At 46.1% G+C, this 15995-nt stretch overlaps 1 protein-coding gene across 1 annotated transcript in view; it reads right to left on the reverse strand.

The window, feature by feature from the left end:
* Window positions 1–2816: 2816 nt before the first annotated feature.
* The window catches only part of LOC115085691 (E3 ubiquitin-protein ligase TRIM39-like), a 139914-nt gene continuing 126735 nt past the window's right edge, over window positions 2817–15995 (reverse strand). Inside the window, exons 6-7 of the mRNA XM_029591996.1 lie at window positions 5605–5625; window positions 2817–4358 (exon numbers count right to left, since the gene is read on the reverse strand). Of these exons, the coding sequence (XP_029447856.1) occupies window positions 3817–4358; window positions 5605–5625 (563 nt within the window). The 3' untranslated portion in view covers window positions 2817–3816. The remainder of the gene's footprint in view (window positions 4359–5604; window positions 5626–15995) is intronic.

Below are 15995 nucleotides of genomic sequence, written 5' to 3' on the forward strand. Positions count from 1 at the left end.
TGTCATTCTCACTGTCACTGAGACCCCTCATCACATTCACAGTATCTGATCTCATCTCTGTCACTCTTACCCTGTCACTGAGACCCCTCCTCTTATTCACAGGCTATAATCCAATCTCTGTCACTCTCACCGTGTCACTGAGACCCCTCTTCACCTTCACAGGCTCTAATCTCATCTCTGTCACTCTCACCGTCCCCGAGACCCATCCTCACATTCAGAGGCTCTGATTGTATCTCTGGGCCACTGATACTTACACTATTTTCTTTTCAAGTCTACTAAATCATTTTTAAATTGTGATTTTGTAATTGCTCTTCAGTGGCTCACCACATAGAGCAGAACAGCTCTGGAAAAGTATTGCTTTCTGGAACACAGGTTTGAGACCACCTCCAGGGAAAAGCAATTTAAATTAATAAATAATTTTTCACCAAACTGACACCCATACAGGTGGAGGAGCAGACTATTTAAAAAGGAACCCAGAAAGAAGATTTAAAAGATCCCTAGACTGGAGAAGAGCGGTGGTGATCTCACTTCACAAGAGCGGAAACAGAGACTGGTTAGCCTCACCTCAGTGGTGGGAAAAGTAATGGAGTCGCTGTTAAAAGAAGGAATAGTGAGCTATCTACAGTCAGAAGAATTGCTGGACCAGAGACAGCATGGATTCACCAGGGGAAGATCCTGTCAGACACATCTGATAGAATTTTTTGACTGGGTAGTCAAAGAATTGGATCAAGGAAGAGCGCTCGATGTCATCTACTTGGACTTCAGTAAAGCTTTTGATACGGTTCCGCACAGGAGACTGGTGAATAAAATAAGAAGCTTAGGAGTGAGTGCCAAGGTGGTGACCTGGATTGCAAACTGGTTGACGGACAGATGACAATGTGTGATGGTAAATGGAACTTACTCTGGAGAGAGCGGTGTTGAGCGGAGTGCCGCAAGGGTCGGTGTTGGGACCGGTCCTGTTCAATATCTTTGTGAGTGACATTGCGGACGGGATAGAAGGTAAGGTTTGTCTTTTTGCGGATGACACTAAAATATGCAACAGAGTGGACACTCCGGAAGGAGTGGAGAGAATGAGACAGGATTTAAGGAAACTGGAAGAGTGGTCGAAGATATGGCAGCTGAGATTCAATGCCAAGAAGTGCAGAGTCATGCATATGGGATGTGGAAATCCGGAAGAACTGTATTCGATGGGGGGAGAAGGGCTGATGTGCACTGGGCAGGAGAGAGATCTTGGGGTGATAGTGTCTAATGATCTGAAGTCGGCGAAACAATGTGATAAGGCGATAGCTAAAGCCAGAAGAATGCTGGGCTGCATAGAGAGAGGAATATTGAGTAAGAAAAAGGAAGTGATTATCCCATTGTACAGGTCCTTGGTGAGGCCTCACCTGGAGTACTGTGTTCAGTTCTGGAGACCGTATCTCCGAAGGGACAGAGACAGGATGGAGGCGGTCCAGAGAAGGGAGACCAAAAAGGTGGAGGGTCTTCATCGAATGACTTATGAGGAGAAATTGAAGAATCTAAATATGTACACCCTGGAGGAAAGGAGGAGTAGGGGTGATATGATACAGACTTTCAGATACTTGAAAGGTTTTAATGATCCAAAGACGTCAAACCTTTTCCATTGCAAAAAAATCAGAAGAACCAGGGGTCACGATTTAAAACTCCCGGGAGGAAGACTCAGAACCAATGTCAGGAAGTATTTCTTCATGGAGAGGGTGGTGGATGCATGGAACGCCCTTCCAGAGAAAGTGGTGAAGACCAAAACGGTGAAGGATTTCAAAGGGGCGTGGGATAAATACTGTGGATCCATAAAATCTAGAGGATGTGAATGAAGAGAAGAGGCATGGGGGTGGCTTGAGGGAATGATGGCTACTACCTGGAGATGAATATCCTTATTCATTAATGCGACTCCAACACTGATCTAGGAAGAGGAAATGACTCCAACATTGATCTAGCAAGAGGAAATGTGGAAAAAAAAGAATTTGCAACCACATAAAAGCAGGGGAGTAGCTGGCTTGTTACGGCGGTTACTACCCCAAACCAAAAAATACCTGATACTTCACTTTCAATGCAAATCCAGCATAACTCTCTGCTTCAACGACAGGGGAGGAAATTTGACAATTCACGCATATCCAGCATAGCTCTCTGCTTCAACAGCAGGGGAGGAAATTTTGACAATTCACACATATCCAGCATAGCCCTCTGCTTCAACAGCAGGGGAGCAAGTCTGATATTTCACTTCAATGCAAAGCCAGCATAGCTCTCTGCTTCAACAGCAGGGGAGGAAGTTTGACACTTCACGCATATCCAGCATAATCCTCTGCTTCAACGGCAGGGGAGCAAGACTGATACTTCACTTTCAATACATAGCCAGCATGGCTCTCTGCTTCAAGGACAGGGGAGAATGAAGAAAGGTTGATCTATATTCAGGCAACAATCAACAAGGACTGAATTACACAGTCTGAATAAACAGATAAGAATGGGTGTAGCTTGCTTATTGCGGTGGTTAATACCCCTAACTAAATTAAGCTATTTAACTTAGATGCAGTTCCAACACTGCTCTCTACATTAATGGTGAGGGTGGAAGGGAAATAGAATAAAAAAAAAGGTTACTAAGAGCCAAGAGAAACAGATAAGTATGTGAGAGAAAAAAAAAAAGTGTGAAAGCTTGCTGGGCAGACTGGGTGGGCCATTTGGTCTTCTTCTGCCGTCATTTCTATGTTTCTATGTTTCTATGCTGCAATAGTACCTTTTCTTCACAAAATTTGCCCAGCTCTAGAAATCCCATCACATATTACATACAATAAATCTGATCATCATAGCTCACACGCAGTGCTCTCTGATTTATTTCTTCACTCTTGTTTACCGCTCATTCAGAGAAATCTCTGGTCGGTGCCATTTATAACTAATATATCCAAACCGAAGCAACATAAAGCAGCAAATCCACAATAATCTTCTGGTTAAAATGAAACCCATCACATAAAGAATGAAGGAGAAATTTCTATTCAGCAGAAGGGCATAGGAATGTATAGGTCAGGTCTCTTACAAATGGCTGAGATGGAAAAAGACAACACTTCACCTTTGGATGAAAGGACTGATAATTTGCCTTTAATCTCCGCTCTCTGGTGCTAAATCCCTAAGCTCTGAGTGAAGCTTTTCCTCACTACCTTAATCACTGGCACTTGGAAGAAAGACTCTGAGGTGGACCGAGGACTTCTATTTGGTCTATAAATCTGGGCCAAAAGTTGTAAATACCTCGCTCCCTCATCATACGCAACCTTAAGCATTGAGCACATTCCCTTAAACTGGGCTCTTATCCGGACTGGTAACAATGTGGAGGCTGCACTAACTCTCCTCGGGCATGACAAAATTAGCCTTGCTGCCGTATTTGTAACTGGGAACCCCAGCAAAAGCGCACTGCAGTAATCTAACATTGGTAGCAATCGAACCCGGCCCTCCACCCTCAGAATTCTCTTTAGTTATCTGAATTTTAAAAATATCCTTTTCAGCAGCGTTGAGAGAGAGAGAGAGAGAGAGAGAGAGAGCGGCATCAAGTTGCAGAAGTCATCACACCTCCAGATTAAGCTATAATGGGCGCATTGCTGTACCCCTGCCCTGATGTAAGACCATTCCATTGTGCCACATTTAAAAAGGGATGGGTGTCTCCGAAAACACTGCACCAACACAAGATGAGCCCAGCTCTAGAAATCATGCAATAAATCTGATTGTCTCCCTCTGATCCATCAAACGCTTTCATGCAGATCTGCACATTCATCATCTCCCAGATCTCACATCACAGCCCTGAGCCTGGCTCTCTCATTCCCAGGCTGGCACAGGGCGGATTCTCAGAGCTCCGGCATTTTTACCTCCTTTATTGAGGTAAGGACTGAAATAGGGCCGGAGTTTCTCAGTGAAGGTGTGGGTGAAGGTGAAGAGATGAGATTTCTCATCTGCATCGTAAAATGAGACCTTTCCTGCCTCGTAGTCCAGGAGGATCCCCACTGCCCGGGGTCTCACGCTCAGGGGGAGCTGGGACCAGAGGGAGGTGCAGGCCTTGTATTCTCCATCCCTCAGTATCACTGCCCAGAATCCATCCTCAGGTGTTAGTGTGATATCCCCCTTCCTGCTCACAGAATCTTTACAAACTCCCAAATCCCAGTCAGTCTTGTCTCCCACCTCCACCTCCCAGTAATGTCTCCCCGAGGTGAAGCCCTCACGCCCCAGCACACAGACACAATAATCAAATCTCTGGGGAGAGTCAGGCAGGTTCTGTCTTGTGTCTCCGTCTCTGACGCTTTTCCTATCCTTGGACAGGACGAGCCATGGATTTGCAGTCTCAGGATCCAGAGTCACATCCGCTGCAGGGAGGAGACATATTAATAAACATGAGCACACACTTCTCATTGGCTCCACACACACCCAGTTCTAACCCTCACTGAATGCTTCCTCACTCACATTCATTAAGAGAAGCTCTGCTATTGGCTGTCACTCACTGACAGGCTTGCAGAAAACAACATTCTTATTGGCAAATAGATCTGTACTCCATCCTATTGGTCTCACAGCTTTGGTAAGTGAATGCATGAAAGAAAGATTCTGATTGGCTCATTCATGCACAGGCTGCATAAAACAAGTCTCTTCATTGGCTCCCCATAGCACAGTACAATAACCTCATCCCTGATCCCTGTAGGGCTGCAGTGCTCCTGTAACTGATGAGTGATTAGCAGCAGGCTCCACTGTGCAGTTAATTACACAGGCTCATTCCCCATTGGTTTTCTTTTAAACTTTTTCATTTTCTTCAGAGGGGCCCTGAGCAGCTCCTGTAATCCTGGAGCTCTTCAACAATAAAGGATGGATCCAGTTTTACTCACTCACTCATTGCAGAATCTGAACAGAATGCAAAGCTCTGGATGTGTCTATCTGTAGCTGATGCCATCAAGCAATTAGTAAAGATCATCAGTAATCAGTGAGTTTCCAAAGGAAGGATTATATCAATTACAGGATGAACCCATCCTGAGCTTTGTAGTTAATTTTCCCTCTGCAGTAACTGATTCTATACAAAAGGAATTTTAACCTGGGAATAACAAGACAACCACAAGCAGCTGAGCTGAAGAGGTTGGATTTGTGAACCCTCATAAAAACATAAGAAATTGCCATGCTGGATCAGACCAAGGGTCCATCAAGCATTGGCAAAAAGAGGCAACTGCCCAGCTTGCCAATTCTGAAGGCAGCAAATAATCAGGCTGAAGAGGAGCCTGCTCCTGTTTGCTTTACGGCTGTGAGCCTGCGTCACTTCAGAGGGACGCTGCAATGACACGCTATCCTCTCCCCTTTACTGTCCCACCTCCAGCAGGTCCTGCCTATGGGCACCACAATCTGGCCCTGGTTTCATGCTGCAGTATTCAGCCAGTAACATAACCCCAAATCCTGTGGCACCATCTCTTTCATTTCTCAGGACTCTGTCTGTGACTGTAAAAACCTGTAATTGCTGTTTCTGTGTGCAGCCTTCTCTGTTTATTGTAAGGGAAACAGGAGCCTTTCCAAAGCAGAGATGCACCTTAAATAGTTTTTTTTAATGTAAAAGAGAGAAACTGAAAGAAAGCTTACCTAGTTCTGCAGAAAGTTTGCCTAAAAGAAAATGTAAGGATAAACAATTATACTGAGAAATGGTAAAAGTTTAAAATGAAGCATTTTTGCAATAGATTTACAGCCTGATATTCAGATTTATTTATTTATTTATTTTATTTAAAAGGTTTTATATACCGACAATCGTTTGCACATCGTGTCGGTTTACAGATAACTTAAAACCATGGTATAGGTAGGCGTAGCCTTTACAAAGAACATAGAACAATCAACAAATTAACAAGCAGAAAACTGAATAAATTAGTATATAGATTCAAATTGGGGGTAAAATAAGATGGGAGAGGGGTATAACCAACAGTAACAAAAAGAAAAAGCTATGTACAGGGTTCAAAAAATACATTCATTTGCGATTGCTGATTGCTTATTTCAAGGAAAGAAAGAGGGGAAAAGGGAAGCCTGAAGTAAGGCAAATGGATTTTTTTTATTTTTTATTTTTAGAGGCGGGTCACAGAGGCAGAAGAGTTAGCAAGCAAGGGTGAGGAGGGGTAGGCTTGTAGGAAGAGCCAAGTTTTGAGTTTCTTTTTGAATTTGGGTGTGGAAGTTTCGGTGCGTAGATCAAGGGGCATGGAGTTCCAGAGGGTGGGGCCTGCAAGGGAAAGGGCTCTGTTTGTTGTAGAGATGAGTCTAGTTGATTTTATAGAGGGGGCACAGAGGGTTCCACGTAGGGAGGAACGAGTTGGTCTTGTGGAGGTGCGAGGGAGGAATGGTGGGTTTATCCAGTTGAAATGTTCGTTGGTGATGCTTTTGTGAATGAGGGTAAGAGTTTTGTATAGGATGCGTGATTGTATAGGAAGCCAGTGGAGATCAATGAGGGTGGGAGTGATTTGGTCTTTCTTGTTAGCATTTGTGAGGATACGTGCAGTGGCATTCTGAAGTAGTTGCAAAGGTTTGATGTAAGTAGCAGGGAGGCCAAGGGGGAGAGCGTTGCAGTAATCTATTTTCGAAAATATGATAGATTGGAGTACAGTACGGAAATCAGAGAAATAAAGTAGAAGTTTGAGTTTTTTGAGGGTTTGTAGCTTGAAATAGCAGCTGCTGAGGATAGATTTGATGTAGGGTTTGAAGGTGAGTTGGTTATCAAGTATGACACCCAGGTTTCGTGAGTTGGATGGGAAAGTGGTGGGGGAGAGGGTGGGGGGTAAAGGTATTGATGAATGTTTGGAGGAAATGAAAAGGAGTTCCGTTTTTTGGGGGTTGAGGGATAAGTGCATGTCAGTGAGGAGCTGGTTAATGGAGGCAAGACAGGTTTACCAGTTTTGGAGAGCGGTGAGAATAGAATTTGTGAAGGGGATGAGGATTTGCACATCATCTGCATAGATGAAGTGCGTAAAACCAAGGTTAGAAAGAAGGTTGGTGAGAGGGAGCATATAAATGTTAAACAGGGTGGAAGAAAGGGAGGATCCTTGGAGGACACCACAGTCGAGGTTTACAGGTGAGGATTCAATATTGCCAGTGAGGACTGTATAACTACGGTTTTGGAGGTATGATTTAATCCATAATAGTGCTGTACCGGAGATTCCAATACTGATGAGAGTGTTGAGAAGGATGTTATGATTGACAGTGTCGAACGTGGCAGAAATATCAAGCATAGCAATGAGATTGGAGTTGCCAGCGTCCAGTCCTCTGATTATAGTATCAGTTAGGGAGAGGAGTAGGGTTTCCGTACTGAGGTGTTTACGAAAACCATATTGTGTTGGTGGGAGGATATTGAATTGTTCAAGGTAGTCAGAAAGGCGGGAGTTTACTAGTTTCTCCAGGACTTTGGAAAGGAAAGGGAGATTGGAGATGGGACGGAGGTTAGGTTTGCGGGATCAAGAGAGGGTTTTTTTTAGGATAGGCTTGACAACAGCTTGTTTTAGAGAGTTGGGAACCAGGCCTTGTTCAAGGGAACGGTTCACAATTTTGGAAAGTGATGTAGCTATAGTTTTAGGAATAGAGAGTAAGAGTTTGGTAGGAATAGTTTCAAAAGGATGGGAGGAAGGTCTCATCTTTTTTAGGATGTTCTCTATTTCAAGAGTTGAGGAGAGTTTGAAAGATGAAAGAAGGGTGGTTGTGTGTGTGATGGGGAGTGTAAAATTGTTAGTATTTGGGGAGAACTTAGCAGTGATATTGGACACTTTATTCTTAAAGAAGAGAGCTATTTCATTGCAGCGTATTTGTGTGGGGGGTTCCTGAGGTAGTGTCAAATTGGGTTTGGTAAGATTTGAGATTAAGGTAAATAGGGCCTTAGGGTTATATTGTAGGAGGTGAATTTTTTTGGCATAATATTCTTTTTTTGTTTTTTGGATAGCATTCCTGAAGGCATGCATAAGTTGGTAGTAGATGGTTTTAGTAGCGGGAGAGGGGTGTTTTCGCCATCGTCTTTCAGCTGCTCTGAGGTGGATTTTTTGGATTTTGAGTTCGTGGGTGAACCAAGGTTTTTTATTTGATTGGGTTGATGTGACCGTTTTTTTTTGAGACGGGGCATAAATTGTTTGCAATATTGAGGGTAATTTCTGCCCAGGAAGAGACAGCACTGTCAGCTGACTTTAAGTCGAGGCAATTGGGAATGTCTGAGCAAGCTGTGGTGAGAGAGTCTAAGGAGCAGGTCTTATGGAACTGGAAGGATTTAGGCTGAGAGATAGTGGAAGGGGGTGGCAGTTGAAGTGCAAGGGTAGTTTTTATAATGGTGTGGTCAGACCAGGGGACAGGGAGGCATGAAGGGGGGTGGATAGTGTTGATGAGGGAGTTAGTAAAGATAAGGTCTAGGGTATGTCCTAGACCTTACTTACCTCTCCCTGCTTACCCCTCCCCCTTCCCTCAGCTAAATCCCTGGCATTCCCACTAGGTCCCCTAGAGCAATTATACCTCTCCCCCTCCCTCCCTCGTCCGTGCCTTTTCGCGCAGTTCCCTACCACTGTAAATAGTTTTCTTTCCCACTAACCTTAGTTGCCCGCACTGTTTAGTTCCTTTCTCTCAAGCTCCTCATTAGAGCTGTCTTTCTATTGTTTTGTTATCCCCCTCCCCCGTCCCTGTTTATTGTATTTTCTACCTTTTGTTACAATGTAAACCGATATGATGTGTATTTTAATGTCGATATAGAAAAGCTGTTAAATAAATAAATAAATGTCCGGCCTTGTGGGTCGGGGAGTGAATGATTTGTGTGAAACCCATCACATCTAAGGATGAGATGAACACTTCGCATGGAGGAGATTGTGGTATAGAGTCAACATGAAGACTGAAGTCGCCAAGGAGAATAGTAGGAATGTCAGGCGAGAATGAGTCAGTGAGAAATTCGATGAGAGGAGAGGGGTCTTTTTCTAGCAGACCCGGGGGGGTGTAAATCAGGCAGATTTGCAGAGAGTTTGATTTGAAGAGGCCTACTTCATATTGGGCGGGAATATTGCAAATTTGCGGGGTGAGTTTGAATTCATTCTTGGCGATTAGGAGTAATCCTCCTCCTTTTTTCTTTTTGTGGGGAATAGAGAAAATATCATAGATTTCAACGGGGAATTGGTTGATAAGGGGAATATCAGAGGGTTTAAACCATGTTTCGGTCACAGCACAGATTTCCGGTTTGGAGTCGGTTAATAGGTCATGGAGAAGGTGAGTTTTTTGTTGCAAAGATTGGGCATTAAAGAGGAGGAGTGAAATAAGGGACAAGGTAAGGAGATGCGTGGAGGGGGATATGGGAATGGGGGTCAGACGCCTTTTTAGAGGGGTGGGGGGGTTGGAGGGGGGGAAGGATAGTTTTGAGGGGTATCTATTTTGGTAAGTGGTGGAACAGAGGCATGAAAGCGGTGGCATCGTTGACAGGAAAGGGTTGGCAGAAGTTTACTGGGGAAGATTAATGAGAGGCAATCAAATAAGGCAGTTTTAGACAGGATGTTATAACGATTAGCAATAAGGGGACGCACGAAGGGGCACACAAAGGGGCAGGCCGGGGAGTGAACAGGCTTTTAAATCTATCGCTGTCGTGGCCTTCTGACGTCAACGGTGCAACCGCGGGGCGTTTTTGGAGGCGGCGATGCAGGAGCGATGCCGGCGTATGGAGAGGAAGCAAGGTCCGAGAGGTGAGTGGGATTGAACAGGCAAGGCCGGTGGTCGGCGTGGAAGCCCGTATGGGGTGAGCGCGGAACAAAAGGAGGCCTTACTCCGACGGGCTTTCAGCGCCGACTGCGCGGGCCCAGTTCACCGCAGCTCTCCGATCCGTCTCCGGGGTCAGATGCAGGGAGTGTGGCAAACATACCCAGATAAGCCTCTTTAACATCACTAAAATCCATCCCTTCCTTTCTGAGCATGCTACCAAATGCTCAATATCTCTTATCCCCTCCTCCTCAGACTTCTACAACTTGCTTTCTGCAGGCCTCCACCTGAACTGTCGCTCACTGCAATCTATTCCAAATTCAGCTGCACCTCTTCTCCTCCTTCAGTGCTGCTATGCGCACCTAACCCCTCTTCTCAAGCTGCTACATCGCCTCCATGTCTTCTTCTCTTACTCGCCTGTAAATGCACTCACTCTGCAGCTCCTCACTACCTGTCTTCTCCTCTCTCTCCCTGCATCCTTCTTCATAAAGCTCATTCATTGGTCAGGTCACTCTTATCTGTGCCCTTCTCCTCCACCACAACTCCACCTTGCTGCACAGAATGACTGGAATAGGTTTCCTGAGCCAGTCCATTATGCTCCCTCTCTGGCCATGTTCAAATCCAGTTTAAAAACAAACTCACCTTTCTGAAGCTGCTTACTTAAGCCAGGGCTTCCCAAACTGTGTGTCTGGACCCCAACACCTTCAGCTGTGGTCACAAGTGCCTCAAATGCACCAGAAGCAGCAGCACTATTAGTAGGAGTCAGCGTGGGGCCTGTGAGCCTGCTTGTGCTCACAGGCCCTGGGGTGGTACTGCCCCTGCATGAGTTTCCGTGGTAACAGGCAGCCCTGCATGAGAAGGGACAGGGCTGCTGCAGGGCCTCTGAGCCTGCATAACCCAGAGGCGCTGTACTGCTGCTGCTACTGCATGCAGATCACAGTCAGACCTGGGAGCAGCCATGAGGGGAGGGCAGGGCTGAGTGTGCATGGATCGGTGCAAATTACCACTGCTCCTCTCTCCTCACCCACCACTGAACCTGCCCCGTCATCAATCTGCCCTCTCGTCCTACCTGTTTTCATCCACCTTTTGGCCCAGGCCCAAAGGAAAATGTTGCAGCTGAGCCTGGCCAGGGGATGGTTGCAGGAGGGTCTATTTGAAAGGAGGGATGAGATGTAGGAGAGGTTGGAGGGTTGGATAAGGTGGAAGGTGAGGGGTAATGACAGAAGATGAGCCGAGAGATGTAAAAGGAGTTGGAGTGTGGCTGAGGGAAATGTAAGGAAAGGCAGGAGGGGAGGAGATGAGGATGGGAGGTGAGAGAGGGAATGCAGGATTAGTGAGAAAGGAATGGAGAATGGGGTGAGAGGGAGGGGATGACAGAAGATCAGTTGAGGGTTATAAGAGCATCTTGCAGGTGATAGAGGATTAGCTGAGGGGACGTGAAGATGGATGGAGGGGGTGAGAGAGAGGCTGGGAGGTAAGAAAGGGGATGGCGGGATAGGTGAGGGAATGGGGGATTGGGTGAGAGGGAAGAGGGTGGGATAGTCTAAGGAGGTGAGAGGAGTGGAGGTAGCAAAAGGGGCTCAGCTTGAATACCAGAAGGATGAGAAGGAAGGATTGTAGGAGGGGGACCACACCCCTGGGAATTAGTTTGGGTCATTCTCTGGGGTCATGTGAATTTTCAAATGCTAAAATGGGGTCACATTGGCCATAGGTTTGGGAAGCCCTGCCCTAAGCACTTCTCTAAACAGTTATCCAGATAGTCAGTGGGTGGCGTTACGTTTCTGGGGAACTTAGCCGGATAAGTAGCAATATTCAGCCTTATCCATTTAAGATAACCAGATAAGTTAGACTTGGCCCATAGCAGGTCAAACGTTAGCCGGATAAGCTTATCCTACTTACTTTAATACTTATCTGAATATCCCGAGTAAGTGAGCTGGATAAGTCTTCTCCGGCTAACTCACAGAGCCGGATATATTTTAATATTGGGCCTCCCCTAAATTTTAAAGCACTACTAGACATTCAGCTACACCGAATCACAACTGCCCGCTAGCCCTGAGAATGAAATGGCTCTTTACCTTGGTGTTTGGCGAGCACATCTTTCAGAACAAAATACTGCTGAAGGAAGCTGAGGTGCGAACATTTTCCCTCTCCCACAGGAGCAGCCTCTGGTTTTGGAAACGCCACGGCCTGACACCTGAGAGTAAGAGAGTGACAGGGATTATTCTGGGAGTCCCCGGGGAGAGAGATGGGACAGAGATCTTCTAACTAACTGTGCGCTGGGGAAAGGGAGGGGAAGTTCGGCTGATTGCTGACAGAAGGAGAAAACAGAAAATATTCTCCCACAATGCTGCCTTTATTCCTTCATTTAATGATTTATATTCACTCTTCATGATCCAGAGCAGAGCACTTCCCTGAACAAGGGATGAACAACTCCCTGGAACTGAGGGTCTCATAATCCAGGATCCTTCTGTATTCTGGGAATTAAGGTGAAGACTATTCTGACTCCCAATCATAGACCTTATTCAAGACAGCATTCAATTGTGCCAGTGACGTTTTCCAATCCTTCCCCAATGGATGCAGCAATGGACATTGTCTGCATGCACAGAGTAACATCCTTTCAGCTCTCAAAGCAAAAAGGTCAGAGGATAAACAGAGATGTTAAAAAGGGCAGGAGACAACACTGCTCATTTTCTAAGGAGGAGAGGTCCTGACTCCTGCCCTAAAAAAATAAGAACAAGCTCCGCCTGCTCGTCAGAGTGCTCCATGATCAGAGGCATTCAGTGCAGGTAATAATTTATAATAAGCTCTGCCTGCAATGCCCAGTGCTGCCCGTCAGTCTCAGAGAGCTCCATGATCAGGGGCATTCAGTGCAGGTAATAATTTATAATAAGCTCTGCCTGCAATGCCCAGTCCTGCCCATCAGTCTCAGAAAGCTCCATGATCAGGGGCATTCAATGCTGCTAATAATTTATAATAAGCTCCGCCTGCAATGCCCAGTGTGCCCGTCAGTCTCAGAAAGCTCCATGATCAGGGGCATTCAATGCTGCTAATAATTTATAATAAGCTCTGCCTGCAATGCCCAGTCCTGCCCGTCAGTCTCAGAGAGCTCCATGATCAGGGGCATTCAGTGCAGGTAATAATTTTTTCCCGTCAATAGCGGGGCTGAATTAGCCATGCTGTCATGGGATCTGACAATCAGGCCCGGGAGGCGGAGCTTGTAAAAGCAGAGAACAGAGCTTTGCTCTCTGCGGCTGCGCGTGTGTTCCCGTGCAGGAAAGTAACGGAATCTCCTCAGTCTGTTATTTTCCATGAGCGGGATCGCACGCGGGGCTATTCTCTCCTCAGTATTTAAAAAATAGATGAAATGTCAAAGTCGGGTTTCAAACCCTGTCAGTGTGGCAAAGTAATGTCACTTACTGACGGCCACGTTCGCTGCTACAGATGTCTGGGACCAGAGCACGATTGTGAAGACTGTCAGTTTTGTTCTCAAATGTCACCGAGAGCATTAAAACAAAGGGCCTGCAGGCTTCAGGAACTTTTTGCTTCACGAGAGCCATTGGAGGCTCATTCGTCGCCTGGCCCATTATCCTCATCGGCTCCATCAAGAAAGAGACCTTCAGCGTCAACTCCTCAATCATCCACTTTGGGAGGTAAGGGAAAAGCGAAAAGACAAAGGCCATTGGATTCTAAGGAATCCTCAGTGCCAAAAAGAGCCGCAACGATCAGTATCGGCGCCAGAAACCGCGGCGCCGTCACCTTCTGCGCCGACAGACCTCTCTGCGCGTAAGAAGCTGTCGCCGAAGAAAGACGAAATGGCGCACAAACCGAAAGAACTGGGGCACACGGTGCAGAAGAAAATACTGCGCAGACCAGATACGCGCATGGCGCCGTTGAAATCTGCGCGTACGGCGCCGACTCTAAAAAAAATCTGTGTGCACGGTGCCGAAGACTTCGGCTCCCACAAACCTTCCGCGTGCAGCATCAGAAAAATGTGCGCAGAAGGACAGATCTGCGCGAGAATCGATATCCGCGCACAACTATACTTCTGCGCGCAGAGATGCAGCCGCGCACAAACCTACATCAGCTCATACATCTGCGCATAAATCCACAAGTGTACATAAATCTGCATTCGCGCATACATCTGCACATAAAGCTACAAGCATCCACAAATCTACATTCGCCCATACATCTGCGCATAAATCTATATCCGCGCACAGACTAAAGTCTAAGCATAAAAGGCATGATTGCTCACCTCCACAACAGCACTACCAGTACAAAGTTCTTCCCTTTGGACTATTGGCTGCACCCAGGGTTTTCACCAAATGCATGATAGTGGTGGTGGCTCATCTCAGGAAACAAGGCATAACCATCTTTCCATATCTGGATGATTGGCTCATACTCGGACCACCCCCAACAATCTTACGAGATCACCTCCATTGGGTGATATTCTGTGTACAAGAATTAGGGTTGGTGATCACTTTTCAGAAATCACACCTACAACCAACACAACAGTTGCAGTTCATAGGCGCACGCCTGGACACTACGTGCAACAGAGCATATCTCCCAGATGACAGAAGATCACACTTCCGTCATCTTCTACAGGCCTTAAACCAGACTCAGAGACTGTCAGCGAGACAAGTCTTGGTAGTCCTGGGCCACATAGCAGCAGTGAATTTCACGGTCCCCAACACCAGGCTACACATGAGACGCCTACAATGGGGACTAAAACGTCAATGGAAACAACATTCACAGCCATTGACTCAGAGAGTATCCCTAACAACCGAAATGAAGACAGACATAACATGGTGGCTCCTAGACTCCACCATGTCCAAAGGAGCATTGTTCATCTCTCCTCCTCACAACACGGTCTTAACCACAGATGCGTCTCACAAGGGCTGGGGTGCACACCTCGAGATTTACGAAACTCAAGGGTTATGGACAACCTCGGAACAGAATCTGCAAATAAATTTATTTGAACTCAGAGCGATTCGCAACGCATTACAAGTATTCCAAGACCACCTGAAAGGACGCAGGGTCATGATCTACACGGACAACCAAGTAGCAATGTTTTACATCAACAAACAAGGAGGGTCCGGTTCATGGTCCCTCTGCAAGGAGACCCTGATGATTTTTGAACACGCTTACCGAAATTCCATACATCTACAAGCAACTTACCTACCGGGAGTTGCAAACACAAGAGCGGACAGGTTAAGTCGCATCTTTCATCCCCACGAATGGACACTCAACACAGAAGTAGCCCAAGACATATTTCGGCAATGGGGAAAACCTTCAATAGATCTCTTTGCAACAGAGATCAACGCGCAAGTTCCCAATTTCTGCTCCATAAGACCAAGGCAATTCAGGATCGCTCAAGATGCCTTCCTAATTCCGTGGACAACAGGCCTTCTGTATGCCTTTCCTCCCATACCTCTCATAACAAGAACAATTCAAAAGTGTATAGTGGACAAAGCTCAACTGATACTCATAGCCCCGGCCTGGCCGAGGCAACCGTGGTACAGTTTCCTACTTCGACTATCCATCAGGGAACCAATTCCCTTACCGAATCGACAAGATCTTCTCGGCCAGGATCAGGGGACACTTCTACATCCGCTACACTCATCTCTACACTTGACAGCTTGGAGATTGAGAGGCTCCTTCTAACAGAGCAAGGAGTTTCCACTTCAGCACAATTCATTTTGTTAGAATCAAGGAAACTCTCAACCAGGAAAAATTATAGCTATAAATGGAAACGTTACTCTACCTGGTGCACTTCCAAAGGAGTACCACCATTGGACTGTTCACCGGAATTGCTTACTGACTATCTTCATACACTATACGTAGCAGGTCTAGCAACCTCATCCATCAGAGTTCACCTCAGTGCCATAGGCGCCTATCATAGACAAATCAATGATATGCCTATTTCTAACCATCCATTACTGACTCGTTTCATGAAAGGGTTAACGCACATTCGTCCCCCAATATCCAAACCACCGGTTCCATGGAACCTCAACATAGTTCTGGAACAGCTCATGCTTTTTCCATTCGAACCCATGGACTCAGCGCACATTAAATACCTCACATGGAAGGTAGTATTCCTGGTTGCAGTAACATCAGCACGAAGAATTAGTGAGTTACAAGCTTTGGTCCATTATCCTCCATACTTACAATGTCATCATCAGAAGGTAGTTCTCTGTACTCACCCGTCCTTCCTACCGAAAGTAGTTACCCCATTCCATCTCAATCAGACAATGGAATTACCAACTTTCTTCCCTAAACCGCACGCAAACGAT

The sequence above is a fragment of the Rhinatrema bivittatum genome, chromosome 2 (genome assembly GCF_901001135.1).
Source record: "Rhinatrema bivittatum chromosome 2, aRhiBiv1.1, whole genome shotgun sequence".
Lineage (NCBI taxonomy): Eukaryota > Metazoa > Chordata > Amphibia > Gymnophiona > Rhinatrematidae > Rhinatrema > Rhinatrema bivittatum.